Here is a 27,497-nt window from a genome sequence, read left to right on the forward strand (position 1 = left end):
TGTACTCTAAAGAGCTGTAGGAACCTTAGCTCCTGATGTCTGTTGTGAATAGGAACCCAGATTACCCCTTTGAAAGCTCTGCAATGGAAATAGCATCCAGGCATACCTTATTTTACTGCATTTAGCTTTATTGCACTTCACAGATATTGTGAGTTTCTTTTACAAATTGAAGGTTTGGGGCAACCCTGTGTTAAGCAAGCCTGCTGGTGACATTTCTCCAACAGCCTGGGCTGTTGTATTTCTATGTCACATTTCGATAATTTGAATAACATTTCAAACTTTATTATTCTTATTTCTATTATGGTAGTCTGTGATCTTTGATGTTACTACTGTAATTATTTTGGGGTGCCACAAACCACTCTCGTATAAGATGGTGAACTTAATTGATAAATATTGTGTGTGTTCTGACCACTCCACTGAGTGGCCATTCCCCATCTATCTCTCTATCCCTCTCCTCTGCTCTGGCCTCCCTATTCCCTGAGACACAAAAATATTAAAGAATATTATGTAAACTTGATTGATAAAGCCATAACAGGGTTTGAAATGATGGACTCCAATTTTGAAAGAATTAGTGTAGGTAAAATGCTACCAAACAGCATCACATCTATAGAGAAATCTTTTGTAAAAGAGGCAATCAATTCGACAAACTTCATTGTCGTTTCATTTTAAGAAATTGTCACAGCCACCCCGATCTTCAGCAATCACCACCCTCATCACTCAGAAACATCAACATTAAAGCAAGATCCCCCCATCAGCAAAAAAAAATAACCAAATTAGGACATACTAAAGGTTCAGATGACAGCATTTTTTAGCAACAAAGTATTTTTTAATTATGATACATTGTTCAGGTTTTTTAAAAGACAAAATACTATGTCATACTTAAACGAGGACAGACTAGCATAAACATAACTTCTATATGCCCTGAGAAATCAACAAAATCATGTGACTAGCTTTATTGTGATATTTGCTTTATTGCATTGGTCTGGAACAGAACCCACAACATCTCTGAGGAAGGCCTGTAATGTGACAGAAAGAACATTAGATTTGGAATCAGCAGGGTTAAGTTTGACTCTTTCACTTGTTGGTACCATAATCTTGGGCAAATAATTCATTTAGCTTTTTGGAGCCATGGTCTTCAAATCTGTAAAATGAGAATGATACTTGTAATCCTCACCTTACAGAAATATTGTGAAGAAAGTGCCTTCCAGACTTCAAAGTGCGATATAAATATGAGTTACTGGTCGTTATTATTAATTATGCCATCAGCATGAATGCTCCAACAGGTCCTCCCAAGCTAGAAGGAACTCTCACAGAGGCCCAAAGACAGACTCTGCTGTTTGCCTTCCGGAAAAGGAACGGTTTAGCTAAATGGAAGGATGCTTACTGCTGGGGGGCGGGGTGGCAATCAGGTAGATAGATGAGCATCAATTTCAAAACAACTCATGACAACTTCCACTAAGGCATACAGTTGAGACTCATGCTGATGTAATCACAGATTCTGGAAGCATTAAAATGTGTTATTACCACTGGTGATGACAAGGATGATGGCATTTCTCCTAATTTGCCATAAGATGAGGTTCCCAGCCTCTCCCTCATGAGAAGCTACTTCTGACCCTCTCTAAGTCTTATTATCATCGATAAGTATGGGAGTTGCTTGGAGAAAGAACAATTTGGAGGCTGGAACAGTTAACTGTCCACCCATGCATTCTTCTCCCTGCACTGTGAGAAAGATATGGTAGAGGCAACTAGCTTGGAGACCAACTACTTGAGAGCTGCATTATAAGGTGAGGAGATCGTAAGACTTAGGTTTTGGTTGGTTGGAAGATTGAGTCAAATTTTCCAAATTACGGTGTTGCACATAGGAGGGGCAGCCAAAGGGAGCAGTGGATAAATTCCTGGAGTTCCAACCAGGAAGACCTGAATTCAAATATGGTCTCAGATATTATTTCTGTGATCTGTGGAAAGTCACTTAGCTTCTGCTTGCCTCAGTTTCCTTATATGTAAAATGGAGATAATAGCACCTACCTCACATGTTGTTGTCAGGATCAAATTAGATAATAATTACCAAGTATTTAGTAAAGTATCTGGCACATAGGAAGCATTATATAAACATTAGCCATTGGAATCATTATTAACATTATTATTATTTTTTTCAAAAGATTTGCTGAAATGAATGATTGTCTATTTCCTGGTATATCAGCCTGAATCATAACCTAAAATGAACCAGGTGAATCATTTAACTTATTAGTCGGTTCTTTGGTTGGATTGTATTCAAACTAGCTCAGACACCAGGCTGCTCTGTTCTTAAAAGTTTTACAACATGAAATCCTAAAAACCCCTTTGGAAAGGGCTACCTTACAGTTAGAATGTTCTTCTTTGTGTCTAGTTCAAACCTTTCCTGCTACTACTGAAATCTATAGCTTCTTACAGTAAGTCACATTCCAAACTTCTCTTCTCAGCTTTTTCTTTTCTGTGGATAAAGAGAGACAGTACAGTGTAGTGACTAGAAGGTCAGCCTTGGAGTCAGGAAGACTTGTATTCAAATCTCACCTCTGACATATACTATCAATTAACTTTGAACAAGTCATTTTTCCATCAATGTCTAGGAAACTGTCTAAAATTGTAAGATTCAGAGAATGTAAGAGGGGTTATCTCACTGGGAGCTCCTGTACCTATGCTATCACAGGTCCATACCTAAAAACAAAAACAAAACTAAATTAACTTCATTTATTCTTTTCTCCCAGGGCTTAGTTTCCAAATCTTCAATCCTTTCTGCTGCTTTCTTCAGCACTTCCTCCAAGTTTTCAGAATAATCCCCTAGTTATTTACTTTCACAGACCTATGACCTCATCAGTGTGGTGATTCCTCCATAAGTACAGATCACCACTCCTCTAACACCATCTCATCTTGTGTGATTCTCTGAAATGCCTTTCTGCAAATCTTCCTGAGGACCCACCTAAGATTCTGAAGGTTTTGTCCCTTGCTCACAGAGCCTTAAGAGAAATACCACACAGGGGCCCCTCACTTTAAGAAAACCCAAACTTAAAACATGAAATAGATAAGCACTCCCATAAGGAAGAGGAAGGATGTTGTATTAGGTTTACAAAATGGTTCTCTGCAGAATTCCTCTAAAAATCAGCTTACCTAGTTGTCTTTGTTCAGTTGTTTCTCAGTTGTCTGACTGTGTAACTCCATTTGGGCTTTTCTTGGCAAAGATACTGGAGTGGTTTGCCATTTCTTTCTCCAGCTAATGTACAGATGATGAAACTGAGGCAAACAGAGATAAGTGACTTACCCAAGGTCACACAGCTAGTAAGTGCCCAAAGCTAGATTTGAACTCTAGAAGATGAGTTTCCCTGATTCCAGGTCCAGCACTCTATCCACAGAACCACTAGCTGCCCAGGTGCCACAGTACAGAACTATAAAGGGCATATTGAACAGTGTCCCACTGGGGATTCATAACTATATCATTTGTGTTGACTGTGGTAAATTAATTATGTTATTATAAATTATATTTCACAGGTGTGTCTATAGGGTTTTAAGTTTTTAAAAGACTTTCACCCCCCTTTTTTGGAAAGCCAGTTGTTAAATATATCCCTTCAGTTGATGCCAACAGAAGTTATTCTCATTTTACAAAAAGGAGATGGAGTCTTGCTAAAGCCATGCAGTTAGCATGACACAGAATCAAGATTCAGGCTTTCTGGATCTGTCTTCTTGTACTTTTATGATAGAATTTAGAACTAGAAAGAACTTGAAAACTATCTAATCCGACTCTATAATTTTACATGTAAGAAAACGGAGGCTCTGATAGGAGAATAAAATGACTTCCCAAGGTCAATAAGCAAACATTTTAGAATAGTTTTGTTGATATCTTTGTTTTCATATTGCCTAAAATTTCTCTGGTATCCCTTCTCCTCCTCATTCCCTCCCTGATCCCAGGCAGCCATTTCTTATACGAATGCCTTAAAAAAAAAAAAAAGATAAAGATAAAGATGTGGAAAAGCTGAAAAAATTCAGCAAAACCAATAAGTGCATTAAAAATCTGACATTATATGCAACCTTTCACCCCCTTAACATTCCCACCCCAATCTCTCTAAAGGAGTGGGAGAAATTGTCTTCTCAGATCTCTTTTTAGGGCCAAACTTCACAATTTATTGAAATTCTTCACTAAACTTTGGGAATTTGAAGACAAAAGTGATACCACCCTCCCCTGAAGGAAGTTACATGCTACAACATGTGCACACAGGAGTTTATACAGATTATATACAAAGTAGATGCAAGGCGCTTGGTGAGGGGGTTCCCAGAACCAGAAGGAAGGTAGCTGAACAAGAATGTGACTTTGGCTCTGATGTCAAAAATGTTCTGTTCTACCATAATCCATTAAACCCATATGTATGTATAATCAGTGAATTTTTAGTACAGAACATTGAACTAACATGTAGAATTGTGCACACACTGTCAGGGAGGGCAAAATTCCCACCTGTGGCATCCATGGGGAGTCATAACATTGGAAAGAATTGGAGAGGAGAGGAACCCAGGGACTGCCTATCCCTTCTGCTCCCACTCTTTTGTCCTTGTTTACTGGGTTTTGTAAAGAATACTATTTATATATAAGTTGTCTACAGGGAATTTAGATTTGCCTTATAAATCACCCTCTCTGGTCTTTATTCCTCTCTCTTATAACTTTGGAACAGTTGGGAAAGCCCTGCCAGCCCCATGGGGTGGTAAGTTTGAGGGGTAAGAGTAAGCCCATTTTTTCCCCCACTGGAATTCTGTTTCCTTGATGAGCCAGTTTTCATTCCCAACCAATTCTATCTCCTCTCATCTCTAGTGCCCTTCAGATAATGGCATAACCAAAGCTAGCAGGCTGAATTAGTTTTATGAATTAGGGAGAATAAATTAAAACAGAAAGGGGGCAGTGAGAAGAAAACTCATTGGGATGGGAAGCTGATAAGTATAGGTAGTGGAAATATGGCAGGCAGAGACCTTCTGACTGCAGGGAGCAGGAAGAAGTTTCTTGCTTAGAGAAATAAGAAGGGGCAAGTAGCCAAAGCTCCCAGGAAGAGATGACATATCTGGGGGGCCACCTCCAGATTCAGTCAGTGGCCACATCTCCCATGGACCTACCACATATGAGCATCCAGAAGAGTTTTGTTTTGATATATCTCTAAACTATCTAGCACGATACTTTTTACACTATGTATTCTTAATAAGTAGTCAACTGAATTCTTTAATTCATTTCAAAGATGCCACATCTAAGGGGTAAGAGCAGGGGATCAGTTTCCTCATCTGTAAAATGAACTGGAGAAGGAAATGGCAAATCACTCCAGTATCTTTGCCAAGACAATCCCAAATAAAGTCAGGAAAAGTCAGAAATGACTGAAAAGAAAACCAAAGGACTGAACTGAATGCATACATACATGTATACAGACATATAGACAGACAGAATTTTTTTCCCTATATCACTGTACAATGGGTACAGTAAGGACAAGGCATAAAAATCCCCGAAATTCATATTTCCCCCAAGCATAATTCACTGACTTTCATTACCTGGAATGTTTATCTATAGTCAGGTTTTTCCAGCCCAGTCTAAAGAGTCCCAAAAGACAGGAGACACATTTGCATTTCTCTGTGTTGTTATTGACAAGGTTCATTATATATTCAAACTATGTAAATGAATACCAATTGATTTGCAAAATGATGTACTGTTAAATCTTCTCATTTCAGAGGATTTTCAGGCAAGTTCTCTCTAGTTTGCATTTCATTATATTCCCTACAGGCATCCCTTTGCTTTCACAGTGATGACCTTTGAACACAGGACAAAGAATAAATACATTTGCAACACAGGTAGTTTATTTTTTTGTCTCTAAGAAAAAAAGAATCCATCCAACCTGTAATATAGAAAGATGGGTGAAATTCTACTAAAATAAGAGTTAAGTGGTACATAGTACAGCCTAGAAATTCTGCTTTTTCCAAAAGACACCTACAGCCCACCCTTCCTCGGCAGATTCCAGCCCCCAATCTCTTTCTCCTTTCTTCTATCAAGGCTATGGCTCATAATCGTCACCTACAGATTTCTCCTTGTCCTTTTCTCCCCTTAGGTCTGAATTACCACATGGTCAATGGAGTTCTAGATTTGGACTCAGCAGACTTGGGTAGTAAGCAGAAGAGCAGAGATGTGAAGGTATTCCTTCTATTTTGTCTCAGAAAAACAATTTTCTTTCCTGTCTCTCTTGATGAAGATGGCATTGTCCTTCTTTAAGGTCTTATTAAAGGATTTCCATTGAACTTATCAGCCCCCTTTCATTCATTATGTCACAGAGAAGATGTTTAGTTCTTTATTCACTAAGATTTAATTTGTTTTTATTAAGCAATAACTGACTATAAGTAAGACACTGTAGATGCAAAGATTAAAAAAAAAACAATCTGCCCATATGGAGCATGAGAGATACTGGGGGCAGCTAAGTGAACACAAAATATATACAAATTATTTCATTTCAGTGTGATCAAAGCCAAGGCGATAGTGTCTGGGAGATACTTTGCTATGACAATGGAATCTGAGGTCTGCATATCCCACAAAAATGGAAAGGGTTTAATTAAAGGCCTGATGATGAATTGTGTACCTTTTGCCTGAAGACTTGCTTAAACACAGGGTCTTCCTTTTTACCAGAAGGTTGGCCACTGGGGAATGATTTTTTTTAAACACAACTCAAGAAACAAAGGTCTGAGATCTGTTTCATTGGAAGGAATTCTATTACAAAAGAAATCATGCCTTCTATAAACTCTGTTAAGGCAGGTGGCAGGGGCAGTATAGCAGGTGATGGTGATGGTATGGATAGGTCATCCCTTCTTCCAGGGAGGCTGAAGCTGCTGGATCTCTCAAGCTCAGGAGTGCTGAGCTACAGTGGGCTAAGCCAAAGTGTTCATACTAATTTTACATTGATATGGTGAGACCCAGGAAGCAGGGGTGGGGTGGGGTGGCACTACCTGGTTGCCAAATTGGATAATAATAATGATGTAGATGATGAAGATAAAGATGATGATAAAAACAAGAAGAACCAGTGTGTATGTAGCTAAGAACCATCAACTGTGAAGCAGGTACTCTGCTAATCACTTTACAAATATCACCTTATTTTATCCTCACAACAACCCTGGGAGGTAGGTGCTATTATGGTTCCCATTTTACAGTTGAAGAAACTGAGGACACAGAGGTAAATTAACTTGCTGAACATCATGCTGCTAGTAAGTCTGAGGTCAAATTTGAACTCAGGCCCTCCTGACTCCAGGACCAATACCATCCACTGTACCACCTGGCTTCCTCTAATTCTTTCATGATCAGAGTGTGATTGGGATATAACTCTTTCACTTCCAGCCCATGTAGGATAAGGAGAACCCATCTCCCCTTCTCACTTTCTTCCTTACCCCCACCCCACTCCACCATAAAAAACAAAATGCTTCTATTAAAACCTGCCTGGAAAGATTGTGTACTCTAATAAATCAAAGAGGAAATTGTAGAGGTCTTGTTAGGACCACAGGAACACAGATTTCAAATTGGAAGGGACTTCCAAGGTCATTGAACTTAACTCCCTCATTTTGTAAGCTCTTGTCCTTGAAGTCTGTCAGTTCAATACTGTCTGGGCTGGATACTAGATCAAACTGTAGTTTTCTAGCCAACAATTCAGCTTGGCAAGGTTGTTAGCTGCCTCAGCCCTTCTGGAATTGCTTTTGCTGGTCCCTAACTCTGAGTATGAGAGTCCCAGATCTTTGGCAACGTAGAAGCTCAGGAGAAAGGTGTTCCTGGGGGACCAGGATATAGCATGCCACCCCGCTCTTTGAACTAAAGCTCTTTCCCCACATACCCACACACTCATCCACACACATACCTTTAACTAAGTTAGTCTTTCTCCTGTTATTCTAGTCTGAAAGGAAATTCTAGTCACTCATTTCCCTTGCTTTAATTTCTCAGATCACAGCATGGGAATGTGTGTTTGTTTCAGACTGTAGACAAGAAGGCTGTTGAGAGAGTTTCCCAGCCTAGATTCTTAGAGAAACCAGGGAGAAATCTCACCTACTATCACATCTGCAAGACCTGGTGGGGGTGACAAAAATTAAATAACCAGGCTGAAAGGAAAAGAAATCTATGAATGCATTGAGGAAGCCTACTCAGGATGGTAACAGCACCAACTTCTTAGAGTACAGCTTGGGATTTTATAGCATTTTAGAATTGCCTAGAGTACAGAGTCAATCAGTTGTATTCCATAGCCAAATGGCAATGTGGAGGCCACCCATTTGAAACATTACAGTATATGGTATGACATATTGATCTAATTTCTGTCGGACTCCTTTCCTGTTTTTCCTGGAGTATATTCCCCCAATAATGAGTTGTTGCCCCAGTAGTTAGATTCTATCATTAGTAGTCCTAATCCCATGACTTTTAAGAGATAGATCAGAACTACATATGAAGACTTGTGAGTCACCTATATAGAGATCATAATTGTGTCAATGGGAGATGATGAGATCATCAAAAAAGAGAGTGTAGAGAAAGGAAAAAGAAAGCCCCAGAAACAATTCTTGGGGGCAGCCACCTAAAAGCACAATGATCCAGCAAAAGTGTTGGTCAAAGAACCAAGAAGTGAACCAGGAGAGGTATTGTTAGAGAAGCCAAGAGAGGGGAGAGTATCTCAGAAGTGGTCAGAGGGGAGGAATAGTTCCTCAGTGTTAAAAGCTACAGATAGGTCAAAGAATATGACCTAGAAAAAAAAGGTCATATTAGACTTTTGTACTCTTTACCTACCTGAAAACACAGGACATGATTCTTTAATGTGGAATACAATAATCCCTAAAGTGTCAAGAACTGCTTAACTGCTATGCCAGGGAAAGGGATGATAGAAAACTAAGTCTCTTGCTGGTAGGAGTTGAACTTTTGGGATTTTTAATGAGCCCCACACGTATGACAGATTATGAAATCTAGAAATGAGGAATGAATAATAGATGGCTGAGTGACTAAATGAGCAGTTCCTACCACAACCACCTGAGAAAACATCAAATGCCATTAGAAATAATGCAGATGTGGGAAAACATATTTGATTCAATTTAATAATCCAGCAAGCATTTATTAAGTGCCTACCACACACACGGCATGATAGTAAATGCCAAGGATATAATATAATATTCCCTACTTTCAAAGACTATACATTATTATGACAGGGATACAACATTTACATGGAGAAGTACAATAGTAGGTGGAGGGTAATTGGGCCAAAGGAGAGATCCAGACAGAGGGCTTTGAGAAAATATGGAAAGAAAAGAATACTTTCAACTTAAGGGATCCAGAAAGTCTTCTTTAAAAAAAATGACTTGTAAGCTGGGCCTTAAAGGAAGAAAAAGAAAGTTTTCATCAGGCAATAAGAGGACAGAGTATACTCTCAGAATGAAGTAGGCCTGAAATGAATGAAAGGACAGAAAATGCAAAGAACATATAGCATATAAAAGGAAATAAAGTGAAATGAGGTAATATAGGTAAAGTTATTTACAAACCTTAAAACTATATAAATGCTAGCTAGCAAGCTAGTAGTAGTAATAGAAATAGTAGTAGTAGTAGTAGTAGTAGTAGCTGTAGTCATTGTAGTAACTAAACCTAGAAAGATAGTTGGAGTTACATTGTACTGAGTATTGATTGCCAAACTAAGGAATCTGTATTTTTTCCCCATAATTGCAGATCATTTTCACATTTGTGTTAGGCTATGAAAAAATATTTCAAAGAGTCTATTGATTATTCACATGAATTTCATCTTTCCTACCCATGCCCTGCAAAAAACACACTGGAAAGGAAATAATAATCTCTAGTTCTCTTGTAGCACAGGTCATGGCAGCTGATCCTTTATGCGCTCTCTTAAGGGTGAGGCTGAACAAAAATAACCAACTATATGTCCTTGAGCAACCCAAAGACATGGGTTCAAGTTCTGTCTTTGGCACATACTAGCTGTGTGATTTGGGGAAATTTTTATTAATAAAGTTTTAAATTCATAAATATAGGAAAGGGCAAAATATAAAAATTTTGATACTTCAGGGCAGCTAGATAGTGTAGTGGATAGAGTGTTGGGCCTGAAGTCAGGAACATCTTCCTGAGTTCAAATTTGGCTTCAAACATTTAATGGCTGGGTGACCCTGGGTGAGTCACTTAACCCTGTTTGCCTGTTTCCTAATCTGTAAAATGAGCTGGAAGGGGAAATGGCAAACCACTCCATTATCATTGCCAAGAAAACCCCCAAAATGGGGTCACAGAAAGTTGGACATGACTGAGAAATGACTGAATAACAACAAAAGAAAATAACAAAAAACTGACTAAAATTCTCTCTCAATACTTCACAGTGTAGATTACCTTGGCTTTATTAAGGTGGTTATTTTTTTTCCCCAAAGGCTGTCTTGCTCCCATAGGAGAAAAATTACTAAAGAGACAAAGTAAAGAAACACAGGGAAAAGGAGAGGCCTAATGGTGGCTGCCCAACACTGTCATCTGGGAAGTCATTTTGGGCATAAAGTAACTGAAATCAGCATAAATTAAGAGCTTCCTTTCCTCCTCTGTGCATTGGCAGTCCAGACTTCTTGATGGATCTTAATCTTCAGTCCTTGAATAGCCAATAGACAAGCCACTCTCAGCCAGGGAAAATAATAACAATTAAAATAATAATAATAATAGCTAACACTTCTATAGTGCTTTAAGGTTGGGAAAGTGCTTTACAAATATATCTCATCTGATCCTCACAACAACCCTGCCATTTTACAGATGAGAAAACGGAGACAGGTGAGGTTAAGTGACTTTCCCAGGGTTACAAAACAAGTATGTATCTTAGGCTAAATTTGAACTCAGGTGTTTCTGATTCCAAGTCCAGAGCTCTGTCCACTGTATCACCAAACTGCCTCTACATTTGTACCTTCTGCTGCCTCTGCCCTGCCACCTTCAGCCACCCTTTTATATGATATCTCCATCCACTAGAATGTAAGTTTCTTTCTTTCTTTTTTTTTTTTAAAGCAATTGGGGTTAAGTAACTTGCTCAAGGTTACACGGCCAGTTATTTCTGGGTGTGTTGCTAAGTATCTGAGCCCGGATTCGATCCCCAGGTCATCCCGACACTGGGGCCGGTACTCTTCCTCTCTGTGCTACCTGGCCACCCCTGTAAATTTCTTTCTTAAAGGCAGGGATGGTCTTTTTGCTTGCAATTATATCCTCAGTGCCTAGCACAGTGCCTGTTCCATAGTAAATACTCAGTCAATGCATGTTCCCTTGTATTGTCAACCTTAGTTTCAGAGCAGGTTCACTAAGGGCATGGCAGCTTCACAAAAATTAAAAATCTTTACAAGCTTGAAATGAACAAGCACATCACCTTTTCTTAGTAGCAAACGTCCAACTCTCTTTTCAATTACTATTTTAAAATATTAAAACATGTAAATCTTGGTCCTTCAACCACAAAAATAGTTTATGTAGAATTGTAAGATTTGTGCAGCACTTTACAAATATTATTGTTGGGGCCAAACTATCGTGTCTAAGTAAAATTTATATCATATTGTCAGGCTATGCATTTTTGGACCCCTGAGTGTCCTCAAGCAACATGTGTACAAGGCATGCAAGGTTTATCCTAAGGCATCTTTCAACATACTGAGTGGGAGAAAAAGGAAAAGACTCCTCAGGACTTGACAATGGTGTCAGAAACCCAGGCCTCAGTTTCCATTTACTAGAAACCACCTGACTTATAAGAACACAAAACTTAAGACCATGGAAAATCCCACTTTCTGGTCATAAGTTGAGGTTTTGTCAACTAAGCATATCCCTTTTGGGTACTTCCCTGTTCCTTGTATCTGGGGTAGATTTTCACGTTAGATTGTGAGACTGAGCTCCTGATCAAAGGGAGTAAAGGTCAGTGGTGGGGAGGGCAGTTGTTTGCGTTGTGGTATGTAACCAAACTTTACTTTCTGTCACTTGCCTCTTCCTGCTAGCTGTTCTTAGCAGTGATGACACCCATTCTCATGAGATTGTAATAAAATTCTTTCTGTTTCTACCCTGAGAAACCTCTGAATTACTAGTTTTATTGGGTGTCACAGTCTCACACAGCTTTGGGTGCTCGTCTGGGATCCACCCACTTCTGAGAGACCCCTTCTCACTCTGGTCTCTGGGAAGGCACCCTGCAGAGATTTCTCTGGTGGTCCTTGGACCTTGGTGGGGGGATTTCACTCTAGGTTGGTAAAACTCCCAAAGAGAGGAACTTGGAGAAACAAACAACTAGGTAGGGTTGAAAATAGACTCTGATTGTGCCTGAGAAATTAAAAGCTGGCCGGCTAAAGAAAGGAGAAACAGTCACGTTAGCTATACATATACATCCCAGAGGTAAGCAAAATCTTGTGATTGTTTGGGTCAATAATTCACAGTCACTGACCTGGGAGGAGAAGGTGACGACTTCTCCATTAAAATTGTAATTTGGACCCTGGAGCCTTACTTGGAGGGAGTATAAGTCCTTGGGTCTTAGACCCTGGAGTTTGGCTTGTAGAGGCAAATTCAAGTGAGCCCCTGGGTGACTGAGAGGAGGGGGCAACCCCTTCTGGTTGATTTGGGTTGGGAGGAGTGAGACTCCTCAGCTAAATTGCTAACTATGGGAAAGGAACAGTCTAAACCCGGCACGCTGGAGTGAAAAATGGAGATAAGTCTTTTGGGAAATAGGCTTCAAAATTGGAATGAATTACCAAAATATAGAGGGAAGGATAAGAAGAAAATGATTAGATACTGTTGTTTTGTCTGGGGTGGGGTATCTCTAGTAAGAAAAGTAGTCTGGCCAAAGTACAGATCCTCTGAACATTGGGTATGTAAAAGTTTGAATTTGTATGTGAATTCTAAGGAGCCATTTAATGTAGAAGAGAGCTCCTATGCAATCCTCTGGCTGCCTGGAGTACAGCAGATGGCAGTAAAGAAGAAACATAAGAGGAAACAAGAGAAGGAGGAACTCAAGAATCCTTGGGACCCACTCCTCTCCTTTCCCCCCCTTATGTTCTCCCTTCCTGGCTCCAGCAGCTGGGGCCACTGTGGCCTCTGCCTCTGCCCCTCCAGCCTCTCTGAAGACAACCGGGGACCTGATAAACCTGAAGCATGAGGAACCACCCCCTGGTCCCCTCAGAATAGAGCTTAAACAGTTCTTAAAAGATCAGGAAAATTTTCCCCTCCAGCCTGAGTTGCCACTGGAGATGTTCCCCTTGTGGGAAGTCCCTCTGGCTCAGGGTGGACTAGGATTTGTGAATGCACCTCTGAGCACTACTGAGGTGAGAAACTTTAAAAAGGAAATGAAAATCCTCATGGAAGATTCAGGGGGACTGTCAGAGCAATTAGATCAGTTCTTAGGGCCCAATGTTTATACATGGAATGAGTTGAAGTCAATTTTAACTGTATTATTATCTAAAAAGAACAAGGGATGATAAGGAGGGCACCGATGGTGGAATGGGAGAGGAGGCATCCTCCAGCCACTGGGGTGGTTCCTGCAGTTCAAAAATATCCAACTTTAGATCCCGGGTGGGACCACAACAATGAAGCCCATAGAGTTCATATGCAGGATTTGATGGATTTGGTATTAACTGGTGTTAGAAATGCAGCACCTAAGCCACAAAATTTAAAGAAAGCCTTTGAGGTAATGCAGAAAAAGGATAAATCCCCACCAGAATTTCTGGAAAGACTGAAGGAGAATACAGAAAAATGTTCAGGATTAGAGATGAGTGATCCCACAACAAGAAGCAATGTTGAAAGTAAATTTTGTTACCAATGCCTGGTCAGATATAAACAAGAAAATTCAGAAGTTAGACAGATGGAATAATAAGACTTTAGGGAATTTGCTAGAGGAAGCAACTAAAGTGTATGTGAGAAGGGAAGATTATAAGCAAAAACTGAAATCTAAGTTGTTAGTGCAGACAGTTCAGACCATCGCCGGATTTATGGAGCAAAGGGAGGATCAGAGAATTCTGGAATGGAAGAAGTTACAGAATTGGAAAGATCCCAAGGAAAGGAGAAGGCAGAGCCAGTGGCAGAGAGATAAGGGAGATAGGAAGCCATTAACAAGCTGGAATTTTAAGAAAGAAGGACACATCATGGGAAACTGCCCGCAGCTCCAGACTGAACAGAAAGTTTTCTCCCTGGTAGAGTTGGAAGATTAGGGGTCCCTGGGGTCCACAGAAATGGTCCAGCCAGGGCCCTTGATAACTTTAAGAGTTAGGCACCAAGGAGACGAAATGGTATTCTTAGTTGACACCAGGGCCGCAAGGTCCTCAGTCACCCAACTCCCAATGGAAGATGAATTATCTAAAGATACTCCAATGATTTCTAGGGTGAAAGGGGAAAATTTTCTTGTTCCTCTTGAAATTTGAATATAAAGGGACCACTGCTCTAAACTGACTACTACTGGTCCCCGAAGCAGGGGTAAATCTACTAGGCCAGAACTTGATTACTAAATTGGCAATCCAGTTAGTGACTAGAGGAACTCAGATCATTTCAATCAAAATGTTTACTCTAAAAGAAGATGAAGATAGGAAAATTTGTCCCAATGTGTGGGCCAGTTCTAAGACCCAGGGAAAAGTGAATGTGACCCTGCTTAGAACTAAGTTGAGAGACCCTAATGCTGTGGTGAGAGTAAGACAATACCCCGTTTCCCTGGAGGGAAGGAGGGGACTATGGCTAGTTATCCAGGGACCATTGGAAGGGGGACTTTTGGAACCTTGTATCTCCCCTTTCAATACCCCCATCCTGCCAGTTAAGAAAGGAAAAGGCAACTATAGGTTGGTGCAAGATTTGAGAGAAATCAACATGACTGTCTTACCCTCTCACCAAGTAGTCCCTGACCCCTTTACTATTTTGGGCAGGATCCATGAGAGGAGCAGAGCAGATGGTTTAGTGCTATAGATTTAAAAGATGCATTTTGGGACTGCCCGTTAGACCCTGGTAGCAGGAACCTATTTGTCTTTGAAGAGGAAGACTGTGAAATTGGGAGAAAACAACAATACCAGTGGTGTGTCCTCCCCCGGGTATATACAGAGTCACCAAATTTGTTTGGGAAAATACTTGAAGGAATATTGGAAAAAATCAAAACACTATGGGGGACTCAAGTCTTGGAATATGTTGATGATTTGCTGATAACTGGGAAAAAGAGGGAAGGAGTCTGTGAGGCCTCTACCCAATTGTTCAATTACTTAAAGCAGGAGGAACTCTGAGTCTCCAGAAACAAATTGCAATTTGCAGAAAGACAGGTAAAATGCTTAGAACATCTGATAAGTAAGGGCCAAAAGAGATTGGATCCTGAGTGGGTAGTGGGGATACTCCAAAACCTGTACCCAAGAACAAAGAAGGCACTTGAAAAGTTCCTGGGCCTGGTAGGAACCTGTAGGAACTGGATTGATTCATATGCAACCCTTACTAACCCCCTATATCAGCATCTGCTAGACACTGAGCCCAACACCATTCAATGGGATGTGGAAGGAAGAGAAGGTTTTGCTCAGCTGAAGGAAGTACTAACCTCTCCCCGTCTTGGCCCTTCTGTCCCTTGAAAAACCTTTCCATCTGTTTGTAAATGTAGATAAGGGAGTGGCATTAGGGGTCCTAGCACAAATAAGAAGAGGGAAAAGAAGAACCCTTGCATTCCTTTCTAAAATATTAGACCAGTAGCAAGGGCCTGGCCAACTGTATTCATGTAGTGGCGGTCACTGCCTTCCTAGTTGAGGACAGTAGGAAGTTAACTTTTGGGGGTAGTTTGATTGTAAGTTTTCCTCATCAGGTGCAAGCCACACTGAACCAGAGAGCAGAAAGATGGCTCACCGATTCTAAAATCCTAAAATATGAAGCAATATTATAGGGAAAAGATGATCTAGTCTTATCCCAAGATGACAATTTGAATCCTACATCTTTCTTGACCTCGGGAAGTGAGACTACTTCTGAATTGGAACACTATTGTGATTACTTTATTGACCTGCAGACAAAGTTCCAGGAGGATTTGCAGGAATCTCCCATTCCAGGGAGGGGTCAATCTGTTTATTGATGGCTCCTCCAAAGCAGTGGGAGGAAAAAGAAGTAATGGGTATCGGGGCAGCCAGGTAGCACAGCAAGTAAGAGCACCGGCTCCAGTGTTGAGAAGACCTGGAGATCGAATCCCGGGCTCAGACACTCAGCACCACACCCAGAAATAACTGGCCGTGTAACCTTGAGCAAGTTACTTAACCCTGATTGCTTAAAAAACAAAAAAAAAGAAGAAGTAATGGGTATGCCATAATAAATGGGGACCAGGGCTCTCTGATTGAGGCAGGGGGGTTGCCGAAGATGTCAGCTCAAACACGTGAACTGTATGCCTTGAATCAAGCTTTGAAGTTCCTAGGAGGGAAGAAGGGTAATATTTATACTGACTCAAAATATGCCTGGGGAGTGATACATGTATCTGGTAAAATCTGAGAAGAAAGGGGAATGATTAACAGTAAAGGAAAAGTCTTTCTGGACTTAGGAGAGAGGCTGGACTCATCACACACAAGCAAAGGGGCCAGTTGAGCCTCCTGCATTATAGACAATTGAGCCTTAATAACCTAGGTCTTAGAGAATCTGTTGTTGCTTGAAACTATGGCTATTATTCATGTCAACGGGCACAAATCTGGATACTCCTTTGAGGCAGGTTGATCAGGGGTGGCAGAATCTGAGTTGTTAGACCACATGCTGGTCCTGATGCCCTCTTTTCCCCTGAGTCTCCCTTCCCCTCCTTTATTGAGATAGAAAAATAGAAGGCACAAGCCCTAGGGGCCCAGAAGAAGGACAGACATTGGCTCTTTCCCGATGGCAGGGATGTACTGACAAATGATGACAAAAGCAGGGATGAGACAAATCCTTCAAGACCTACATCAGGGCAACCATTGGGATGTCCAGAACCTGTGTGATGCAGTTTTGACCCAGTATGTATCTCGGGGCCTCTACACCTCTGGTGAGTGGGTGCCATGTATGTTGAAGGACGAATAAGTCTGCTCAATGCCAGGCTCTGGCTGGGGGCCGGCCTCTGGATATAAGACCCTTTCAGAGCATACAGGTGGACTTTACCAAACTGCCCCCAGTAGGAAATCCCAAATACTTGCTGATCATAACAGACCATCTGACTTCCTGGGTAGAGGATTTTTCCATACCCAGGGCAACTGCCTCTGCTGTCAGTAAAGTGTTTCTGGAACAAATAATTCCAAGGTATGGGATGGTGAAGCAAATAGACCCAGATCAGGGGCCTCACTTTACTGCAAGGATTCTACAATCTCTTGCCCAAACCTTGGATATTTCCTGGGAGTTTCATACTCCCTGGCATCCTCCCTCATCCGGCAAAGTGGAAAGAATGAATCAAGAAATTAAGAGGCAACTCACTAAGCTAAGTCTAGAGACCCAACTACCCTGGATTAAGTGTTTACCTTTAGCTCTTCTCAGGATTAGAACAAAACCCTGGAGAGACATAGGTTTGTCTCCTTATGAACTTCTTTATGGGCATCCCTACCTTTGGAAAGAAGGGGAAGGCTGGGACCCATCTTATGACCAGAAGGACAAATTGCTTAGAAATTATGTGGCTTCTTTAGTAAAACATCTTCATACACTGCAGACTAAGGTACTAATAGCCTAGACCCCACCTTTGGAATTTCTTGTCCACAAGTTTCACCTTGAAGATTGGGTCCTAATCTGAGCCTGGAAAGAGAAGAAACTCACCCCTTCCTGGGAAGGGCCCTTCCAGATCTTGCTGACCTCTAACACCTCTGCCCAGACTCAGGAGAGAGGATGGACTCATCACACACAAGCAAAGGGGCCGGTTGAGCCTCCTGCATTATGGACAATTAAGCCTGTTGGTTCTGGGGAACTGAAGCTGTATCTTCGGTGTAAACTTCTCACAAGGTGGATACATGAGCCCTGAACCACTCTCCCTCCGTGTGAGAGCCCTGATTGCATGGGTATATTTTCTCCTTTACTGCTTGTGATTATTTTGGTATTTGGCATTTTTGCTTGTGTCTCTACTCCCCTACATCACTGCTTTGTTTGCAACCACAGTGTGATACCATGGGGATTTCCCTGACCCTTTTACTGCTTTGCCTCACCACTCCCGCACTGTTTGCACCTATACCCCAAAAAGAGAGAATTAAGTTTGAACAACTAATGGAAACTATAGCCCAGCATTTTAACTTAATTAAAAGTTGGGTCTGTGGTGGACCTCAGAGGCTATCCCAGTGGCCATGGGTCCCAGTCCCTCTAAAACCAGAATGGCTCCTTTGCATTGTGGTTCTTACTGATAGCCCTTAGTAGGATAATATTCCTCCCTGTCTATCTACCCTGTATGGTGCAACTAATAACTAAAATAGTAAAGGACTCACTTTCCAACATGATCAAGGTAGAAGGGAATGTAGGAGGGTCTGTCAGGTTGATGATCCTAAGGGAAGGAAGGCTGGGAAACCGTGAACTGGGAAGAGGAAAATTACTCCGGGGAGTCTGTGAGTTTAGAAAGGGATGCAACTGAGGAAATCTATAACACCATGGTGTGAGGAGTCTTCAATATGACAAAATAAGAGGAGACATTAAGTGGGAGAAAAAGGTAAAGATTCCTCAGGACTTGACAACAGTGTCAGAACCCCAGGCCTAAGTTTCCATTTACTAGAAACTGCTTGATTTATAAGACCACAAAACTTAAGACCGTGGAAAATCCCACTTTCTGGTCATAAGTTGAGGTTTTGTCAACTAAGCATATCCCTTTTGGGTACTTCCCTGTTCCTTGTTTCTGGGGTAGATTTTCGCGTTAGATTGTGAGCCTGAGCTCCTGACCAAAGGGAGTAAAGGTCAGTGGTGGGGAGAAGGAGGTTTTTGTGTTAGGGTATATAAACAAGCTTTGTTTTCTGTCACTTGCCTCTCCCTGCTAGTTGTTCCTAGCAGCGGCGATGCCTGTTCTTGCAAGATTGTATTAAAATTCTTTCTGTTTCTACCCTGAGAAACCTCTGAGTTACTAATTTTATTTGGGTAAGGGTCACTGCCCCATACAATACTCTTCCCCAAACATGCAATACAACCCCACCCACAATCCCATGCCTGGTCGTCAAACCTGTTCTTTGTTCCTCTTGCTGACTGATTGGTGGGTTTTCTGCTGAACCCCTCTCCCCCCATATGTTCTTTTCAGTAACTATAACCTCATAGAAAGTCCCACACCCAGTGTTTGGTGCTCTTCTTCAAGGTGGCACCCTGTATTCTGTCTCTGGGATGCTTAGGGCACTGGAAGTCACATATTCCCCCAAATCCTAATAAATGCACCACTTACTCTGATTCCAACAGCATGGTTCACTTCTTCTATAACCCATCATGCTCTTTGCCACCCATCAATTACCTCATTTGATCCTCACAATAAGCCTAGGAGGGAGGTGCTATTATTATCCCCATTTTACAGTTGAGGAAACTGAGGCAGATAACTGTTAGTTAAGTGCTTTGCCTAGGGCCATACAGCTATTAAGCATCTGAGGCAGGATTCAAATATCAGGTCTTTCTGACTCCAGGTCCAGTTCTCTACGACTGGGTCACCTTCGTGGACTTAACAGTTGTTAGAGATCAGACAGTGTGTTCTCAGCTTTTCCCCAGCTCATTCTTTTGTTACATAAGCTAGATTTTAGCCAAACTGTACTGTTAGCTGTCCTCCAAATGTGACATTCTCTCCCCAACTTTGTCCCTTTGTACAAGCCAAGTGTCATGTTGGATAAATACTCCCTCTTCAAGTCCACCTCTGTGAACCTATCCATTCTTTTAAAGCTCAACTCAGAAGTTACTTCCTCCTGAAACCTTCCTTGATCCTCCTTCCTGTCTTCTCTACCACCTCAAATTATCCCATGTTTACTTATTTGCATATTTGGTATTGCTCCTGGGAATGTAAGCTCCCTGAGGGTAGAAGGTATTTCATTTTTGTCTTTGCATTCTCCCAACACCACACATATATAGTAGTAGCTTAATAAATATTTGTGGATGATATGTTATATAACAGTGTATCTTTTGCTAAGGTCCTGTTCTTATCCTACAAGGCATGGAAGTGAACTTGGGCTCTTTAAACTGAACTCTATTGGGACCCAAGGCCTGGCAAGGTTCTAATTATCTCGAAATCATTCAAGCATGGGTCTTTTGATACATGGCATATTTGCTTCTTCAATAACTTGCCTCAGTTCATTATCAGAAAGTTAGACACTAGGTCATGAATTATTTTGCCACAGAAAATCAAGAAACCTTCTAGCTACTAAGGAAAGCACGTGAAGAAACTAATTTGCATCAGTGGGAGAAATGTCCACACCAATGAATCTTTTGAATGATTAAAGAAACACAACAACAAACTAATTACTAAAATAACAATAATATCATAATTTTGCATTTGCACAAAATGTCTCATTTAAGTATCACCATCCAATGATATAAGTAGGTCTGATGTCATTATACCCATTTTTCATATGAAGGAAAAGAGGCATAGAGGGGTTTGTGTCCCATCCAAAATGACACAGCAAGTTAGAAGTGCATTTAAAGCTAGAAGATAGGTCTTCCTGACTGCTACTCCTAAATTAGTATTATTTCTATTACTGCACAGTATAGGCTATGCTTCTCTAAGTTTTTCTCACCACTGACCCAGTAATCTGCTTTGTTGCAATGCTCTGTACATCTGTCTGGATGCCTTCAGTGGCTCACCACTGGATACTACCAAATAAAACATAACCCCCTGATTCTGGCATTTAAGGTCATACACCATCCTGCTTCCACCTATCTTCCTGTATACTCTCCTTTGAGTAGTAGTCACATTGGATGATTCTTTTCCTCCTATTCTTATCTTTCTCTCTCACAGCCTCCAGCCTTTGCTTATTCAATTAAAAACAAACATTAAGTTCTTCCTATGCTCAAGGTATCTGTACTGCTTCCTTTGCCAAGAATGTACTTCCACTGATTCCTGACATGTACATCTATTGAAGCATGTTCCTTCCTTCAAGCCTGAACCTATGAGGTGAAAGCCAACTCATTCTTCTCAAACTTCTCATCACATTTTTGCCTTTACCTCTCTTTCATATTCCTCTCTCTTCCTTATGTCAAAGTTATTTTAGTTTGTGCATTTTCTTCTTTTGGATTATAAACTCCCTGACGGCAGGGATCGTTCTATTTCTCAGTTCTCTATCTCAACCAGCAAACTCGGTGCCTTGGACATAGTAGGTGCTTTATGAATATTCTTCGAATGAAATTTGATCATACCCCTGCCACCCTGGCTCCTATCCAAGCATCAGTCCTCCCAAATACACTTTAGTTTAAATGACAGCAAGTTTTTTCTTTGCTTGAATTACACAATCTCATGGCCCTCCAATGTCTTTGCTGGATACTAAGACTTGGATTTTTTGGCATGCAGTATAGAGCTTTGAGATTTAATTTTATATAACCATATTAAAAATGAAAAATCTAAATGAACACTGAACAGACACTAAAAGATTCAATCAATCAATTTTAGAAGAACATGAAAGTTATTAAATTAGGAAGTTCTACTCCATTGGCATTTATCAATGTGAAAGGATACTCTTTCAAAGATGGCCTGTCATTAAAGGTCACCGACAAAGGCTTTCATTGCATACCACTTTATCCTTGGCTGCTTTCATGACTTCCACATTATGCACAGAGTAAAGGAAGCATACACAGTTGATCACATTAGTTTCTCTTCATTTAAAAATGTTTCTTCTTTTGGTTGTTGCCCTTTGTTTATAGATATATATGTCATTTCTTGAAATGCTATCCTACTTTCTATCTGCCATTCCTCACCCCGCCCCTTAAGCCTGAACTTTTCCTTCTAAGAAAAATTATATTTTTTTTAGTTTACAACAGTCAGTTCCACAAGCTTTTGAGTTCCAAATTTTCCCTCCTCCCTCACCTCCCCAAGATGGTGTGCAATTTGCTACCGGCTCTACATATACACTTACATTAAACATATTTTCACATTAGTCACATTGCAGAGAATTATAGCCAATGAGCACTTCCTTCTAACAAAGAAAATTTGATAAATAGAATCACCCAATACAATGACCCTGTTGGACAATATATACAGCATTCTTCGCCTAGTCATGCTGGGAGGAGAGAGGAATTCTGGAGGTGAACCTAGAATTGGCAAGTGCTGAGTTGAAGTCCAGTTCCAGATACTAACTAGCTGCATGACTCCAAGCAGTCATTTAACCTCTGTCTGCCTCAGCTTCCTCATCTGCAAAATGGCTATAATAATAATAACAGCTATTATGAGACTGTCTTATCATAAATATTATTACATATAATAACAGAATACAATATGTAATATTATTATGATAGCAACTCCTAGGGTTTTTGTGAGGATAAAACTAGATAACATTTCTAAGGTGTTTTGTAAACCTTACAGTACTGTATAAATATGAGCCATTACCATTATGCTCTTTCTTAACATCATGATTGTCTTTTATCTGAGATTAATGTCGATTTTTCTATTTCTCAGAGTTCTTTTTAGCAATCATCTCATTTATAGTGCCATGGTTCTTCTGTACATTGTTCTCTTTAGTCCTATTTTTTTCACTCTGCATCAGTGCATATCACCAGAAACCATGAATTTAATTATCATCTCTTTGCAGATGACTGCTAAATCTACACATATAGTTTTCATTTCTCTCATGATTATCAGCAAGTAACTTCTAGATATTTCTACCTAGATGTCCCATAGGTATTCAAAAATGAACATGTCCAAAAGAGAAATCATCTTTCATCTAAAACCACTTCAATTTTTGATCTCCCTATTTCCATTAGAGATCACTATTCTTCTAATCACACAGGTTTGCTATCTAAAAGTATCCTCAACTCTTTCTTCTCATTCATCTCTACTCCAAAGAGTTGGCATCATTTGTATATTCCACTTCCTCAATATCTTTCACATGCATACTCTTTGGTCTACCAGTACCACATCTAGTCTATTCCAGGCACTCACCACTACTTAATCTACTACAATAACCTCCTCATTCATCTTTCTGCATCCAATTTATCCCCTTTCTAATCTATCCTCCACAGAACTGTCAAAGTGATATTCCTACTTATTGGTCTGACCATGTCTGTCACTGTTTTGTTGATAAGCTTTAGTAGTCCCCAAATACCTTTAGGATAAATTAAAAATGTCTCTGTTCATCCTTTAGCATTTCATAGTAGGATTTAAGCTAACTTTCTGGACTGATAATAGCTCACTTGACTTCACACCTATGTATTCCAGGCAACTGTCCATTTGCTCTTTCCTATATATGACTCCATCTCTCGCCTTCATACTTTTGGAAAAGCTATCTGTCATGTATGAAATGCTTTCCCTCTACCTCTTGGTTTCCTTAACTTCCTTCAAAGCTCCTACTTTCTGCTGTTTTAGTATTCCTTGCCATCCTCCCCCACCCCATTACTATTTTGTTTTATATGTAGCCTATATTTACTTATTTCTGAACATGTTGTATCCTTTCAGTAGAATGTTATCTCCTTGAGGGCAGGGAACTATCTTTTTTCAAAAATGTCCCCTGCCCTAGGTCTGGTACACAGTAGGCACTTCATAAATGTTTATGATTAGTTAATTTCTCTGCATTCCTCATATCATCATGTATTTTTGCATATTAACAACCCATTCCATTTATATACCAAAGTTTCTTCCACCATTCTAACTGATGTGACCACTTTCTTCCCAGACTTCTGTAACCATAACAAGAGACAATTTCTTAAACAATTGTACTCTGTCTCTGATTAATTTTGTTAATGTAATACTGGCAAATTTAAAGTTCCTTTCATGTAGGGAAAACACACACACACAGAAGGAGAAGTAGCTAGTAGAAAGAATAGCAGCTTTGGAGTCAGAAGAACTTAGTTTAAGACTCTGACTCTGACACTTTCCTGGCCGTGTGACCTTGGCCAAGTCACCTCTCTTGATCTCAATTTTTCTCATCTGTAAAATGAGTGGATTAGTCAGAGGTGTAGAACTCGATCAAAATGTAATAAAACAAATAAAAATTCAACATAACATAGATAATGTTAATGTATGGTTTTCTAAATCAATATGCCATTTATTTGATCCCACTGAACTGGACTATCTTTAAGATCCCTTCCAACTTGACATCCTTTCTCTTCCTGAAATGGATTTGCCATTGAACACACTCCTTTCCCCCAGGCTCAAGCATTCTATGATGTTATATTTTGAGTGGGATTAAGGTCCAAAACAGTTCAGTGGTTTTTCAATCATGTCTGACTCTTCCTGACCCCATTTGGGATTTTCTTGCAAAGATACTAGAATGATTTTCCATTTCCTTCTCCAGCTCATTTTACAATTGAGGAAACTAAGGCAAATAGGATTAAGTGACTTGCCCAGGGTCACACAGCTAGTAAGTATCTGAGGCTAGATTTGAACTCAGGAAGATGAGTCTTCCTGACTCCAGGCTGGCACTAGGATTCAAAGTTTGATTTCAAAGTCAGATATTGGTCTGCTATTCAATATATTCTTGCCAGGTAATCACCTGCCTCTCCATTTTCAAGTTTTCTTACCTGTATAAAGGAAAAAAAAATCACCATTTATTTTAATCATCTAAGAGTTCAGCCCTAAAACTAGTGGGAGGTAATGATCAGAAGCCAAACAGCAGTATTGTGGTATGCATGGAATTAACAGTCTTTTCATTCCTACAATTCAGTCCCTAATAGGACCTTCATCTTTTAAAACTTAGTCCAAAGATCAAGGAGGTGGGGAGACACCCACTAACAAAATTGTCTTCAAGTTGCCCTGTGATTATAAAATCTCATAATAAAAGCCAGACAACACCCTGATTAGAACAAGAAAGATTCCTTCATGTGTTGTTAGAAACGTTCCCCTTCAGAGAATAACAAAGAGATCTTGGGGGAAAAAAAGCAGTCAACCACATCAAACCAATTACAGCAAGGAATGCCCACAAGTGTGGCCACGGGATGGGCTTCATTTTGCAATTTAATTTACATGAACTTGAACAATCACACGATGTGAGACACATGCTTGGGGTTTGTTTTACAGTTTGTCACAACTTGGCTCAGGCAGAGGAGATTAAATATATTCTGGAGAATGTTCGATGACTAAATGACTCCACCCCAACCACAAGATAAACCCTGAAGATACAAAATCTAAGAGTGGAAAAGGAATTTGGTTTTCTGAGCAATTGCAGAGACTATGGGAACTCGATCTTGTATTATGCTCTAGAGGTCATGTTACATGGTCTGTGAGATAATTCTTTCTTAGTTCTAATTCTTTTTTTTTTTCATTTAAAAATTTTAAGGGGCGGCCACGTGGCGTAGTGAGTAAGAGCACCGGCCCCAGAGTAAGGATGACCTGGGATCGAATCCGGCCTCAGATACTTAGCAACACACCCAGAAATAACTGGCCGTGTAACCTTGAGCAAGTTACTTAACCCCAATTGCTTAAGAAAAAAAAAAAGAAAATGACTAAACAAAATACACTATACTATATGAACATGAAATAAAACTATTAAAAATTTTAATAAGCATTTATTACATACTTATTAGGTGCCAGGCACTGTGCTCAGTATTTTTCAGATATTATCTCATTTTATCCTCCCAACAATCCCCAAAAGATTGGAGCTATTATTCTTCCCATTTTACAAATGAAGAAATTGAGAGAGAAAGGTTAAATGACTTGCCCAATATCACACAGTTTAGTAAATGTCTAACACCAGATTTGAACTCAGGTATTTCTGACTCCAAGTCCAATGCTCTGTTCACTAGCTGCCCCTTTTGGTGGAAAAAAATTATATAAGGCTGGAAAGGTAGAAAAGAAGCCACCCCGAGCAAGGTCTTGGATGTCACTGCATCATTTGAAGGCAATTCACTGGATCAATTATTAAAGGCTGGCACTGAAAAAGTCTTTATAGGGCACTGTTTCCTAACTCAAACTGTCCAGCTGCCATGCCACTTATCTAGATGCTCCTTTATGTACTTTGTGCATTAGAGACTCAGTGCTCCCACTTGTGGCAGAGATTAAAAGCCAGAGAGAAGGCAAAAACTATATGTAAAAAGAGTAGGAGTAAGGCAGAAGGAAAAAGAGGTATCATGTTTGTTTCATTTTGTCTTCTCTAAGGAGCAAGATCTTTGTTGTAAAAGTTTTATGCACCTTTACATTCTTTTCTCTTTATACCAACAGCAAAATATCATAAAATATCATTTAGTCCTATCCAGGGGGTTGGAAATAAAACACAGGATTTGAAGTCAGGAGATAAGAGTTAAAAATCTTGACACTGACATATATTAGTGGCACAAATTTGGGGAAATCTTTTCACTTCTTTTGGCTTCAGTTTCCTCATCTGCCTAATAGGAAAAATCCTTATCATTCTGTAAACATAAGTAGTTAGTATTATAATCATCATTACCCATGAGGAAAATGAACCTCGGAGCAGGAGAAATTACTTTCCCAGAGTCACAAAGCTAATTACTTGTACACATGAGACTAGAACCTAAGTTTCATGGTTTCAGGTCCAATGTTTTTTCCACTTTAACATAACCTACTTCACATTTTGAAAATGTATATAGAGAGAAATGTAAAATCCATGTAAAATTTGAGTCAAAAATGAAAAGAGCAAAGGAGAGAAAGCAGCTGCTGTGATTTTTCTGAGATTTTTAATATTGGTCACCTTTTATATGAGAAGAATATGTCTGGAGGACATATCTACTTACCTTCTCGAGGAGGTCGTCACTGGCCTGTTCTGCAAAGATGTGAATTTTGTCTTCCACACATTTCTTCAAAATGTTTACCTTCCTTTTGTTCTTGGCACGTTGCTTTTTGACTTTTGATTGTTGCTACAAAATATCATTAAGAAATAATATTGAACATTAAAGAACCATGGACAGAAAATTCCCTAATATCATATCTTTGGAATTTCCCATACCACCCAGTGAAAATATCTGGACTTGGACCTTGGATGATAGACATTCAATAGAGTCCCAAACCCAGAGTTAGGTACTGCTCAAATTTCCATTCCATTGGCATAGCCTTTATTAGTCCTGGATCATCTCCATTCCATGGGTCATGGGAAGAGGTGGCACAATGAATAAACTATTGGACTTGAATCTGGCAAGATTTGAATTCAAAGACTGCTTCAGCTATGTACTAGCTATATGAAACAAAGCATGTCATCAACTTCTCTCAACTTCAGTTTCTTCATCAGAAACAGATAGTAATAGCAGCTACTTCTAAGTAGAATCAAATGAGATGATATTTGTGAAGTGCTATGCAAACCTTAAAGTGATAGATAAATACTGGCTATTTCAATAAAAAATAATGATGTTAGTATTACTACTGGTGCTGCTGCTACTACCACTAATACCACCTCCTCCTCATCCTTCTCCTCTTCCTCCTCCTCCTCCTCCTCCTCCTTCTTCTTCTTCTTCTTCTTCTTCTTCTTCTTCTTCTTCTTCTTCT

General features: G+C 39.9%; 1 protein-coding gene across 2 annotated transcripts in view; it reads right to left on the reverse strand.

Moving 5' to 3' along the window:
* The window catches only part of EVC2 (EvC ciliary complex subunit 2), a 190,675-nt gene that overhangs the window by 32,870 nt on the left and 130,308 nt on the right, over nt 1-27,497 (reverse strand). For both annotated transcript variants that reach the window (XM_069070014.1, XM_069070019.1), the window contains one exon: nt 26,753-26,875. In XM_069070014.1, coding sequence (XP_068926115.1) covers nt 26,753-26,875 — 123 coding nt within the window. The remainder of the gene's footprint in view (nt 1-26,752; nt 26,876-27,497) is intronic.

Source organism: Petaurus breviceps, unplaced genomic scaffold, assembly GCF_028583685.1.
Source record: "Petaurus breviceps papuanus isolate PSGF00001 unplaced genomic scaffold, PetGlider_PUasm1.0 140, whole genome shotgun sequence".
NCBI classification, from domain to species: domain Eukaryota; kingdom Metazoa; phylum Chordata; class Mammalia; order Diprotodontia; family Petauridae; genus Petaurus; species Petaurus breviceps.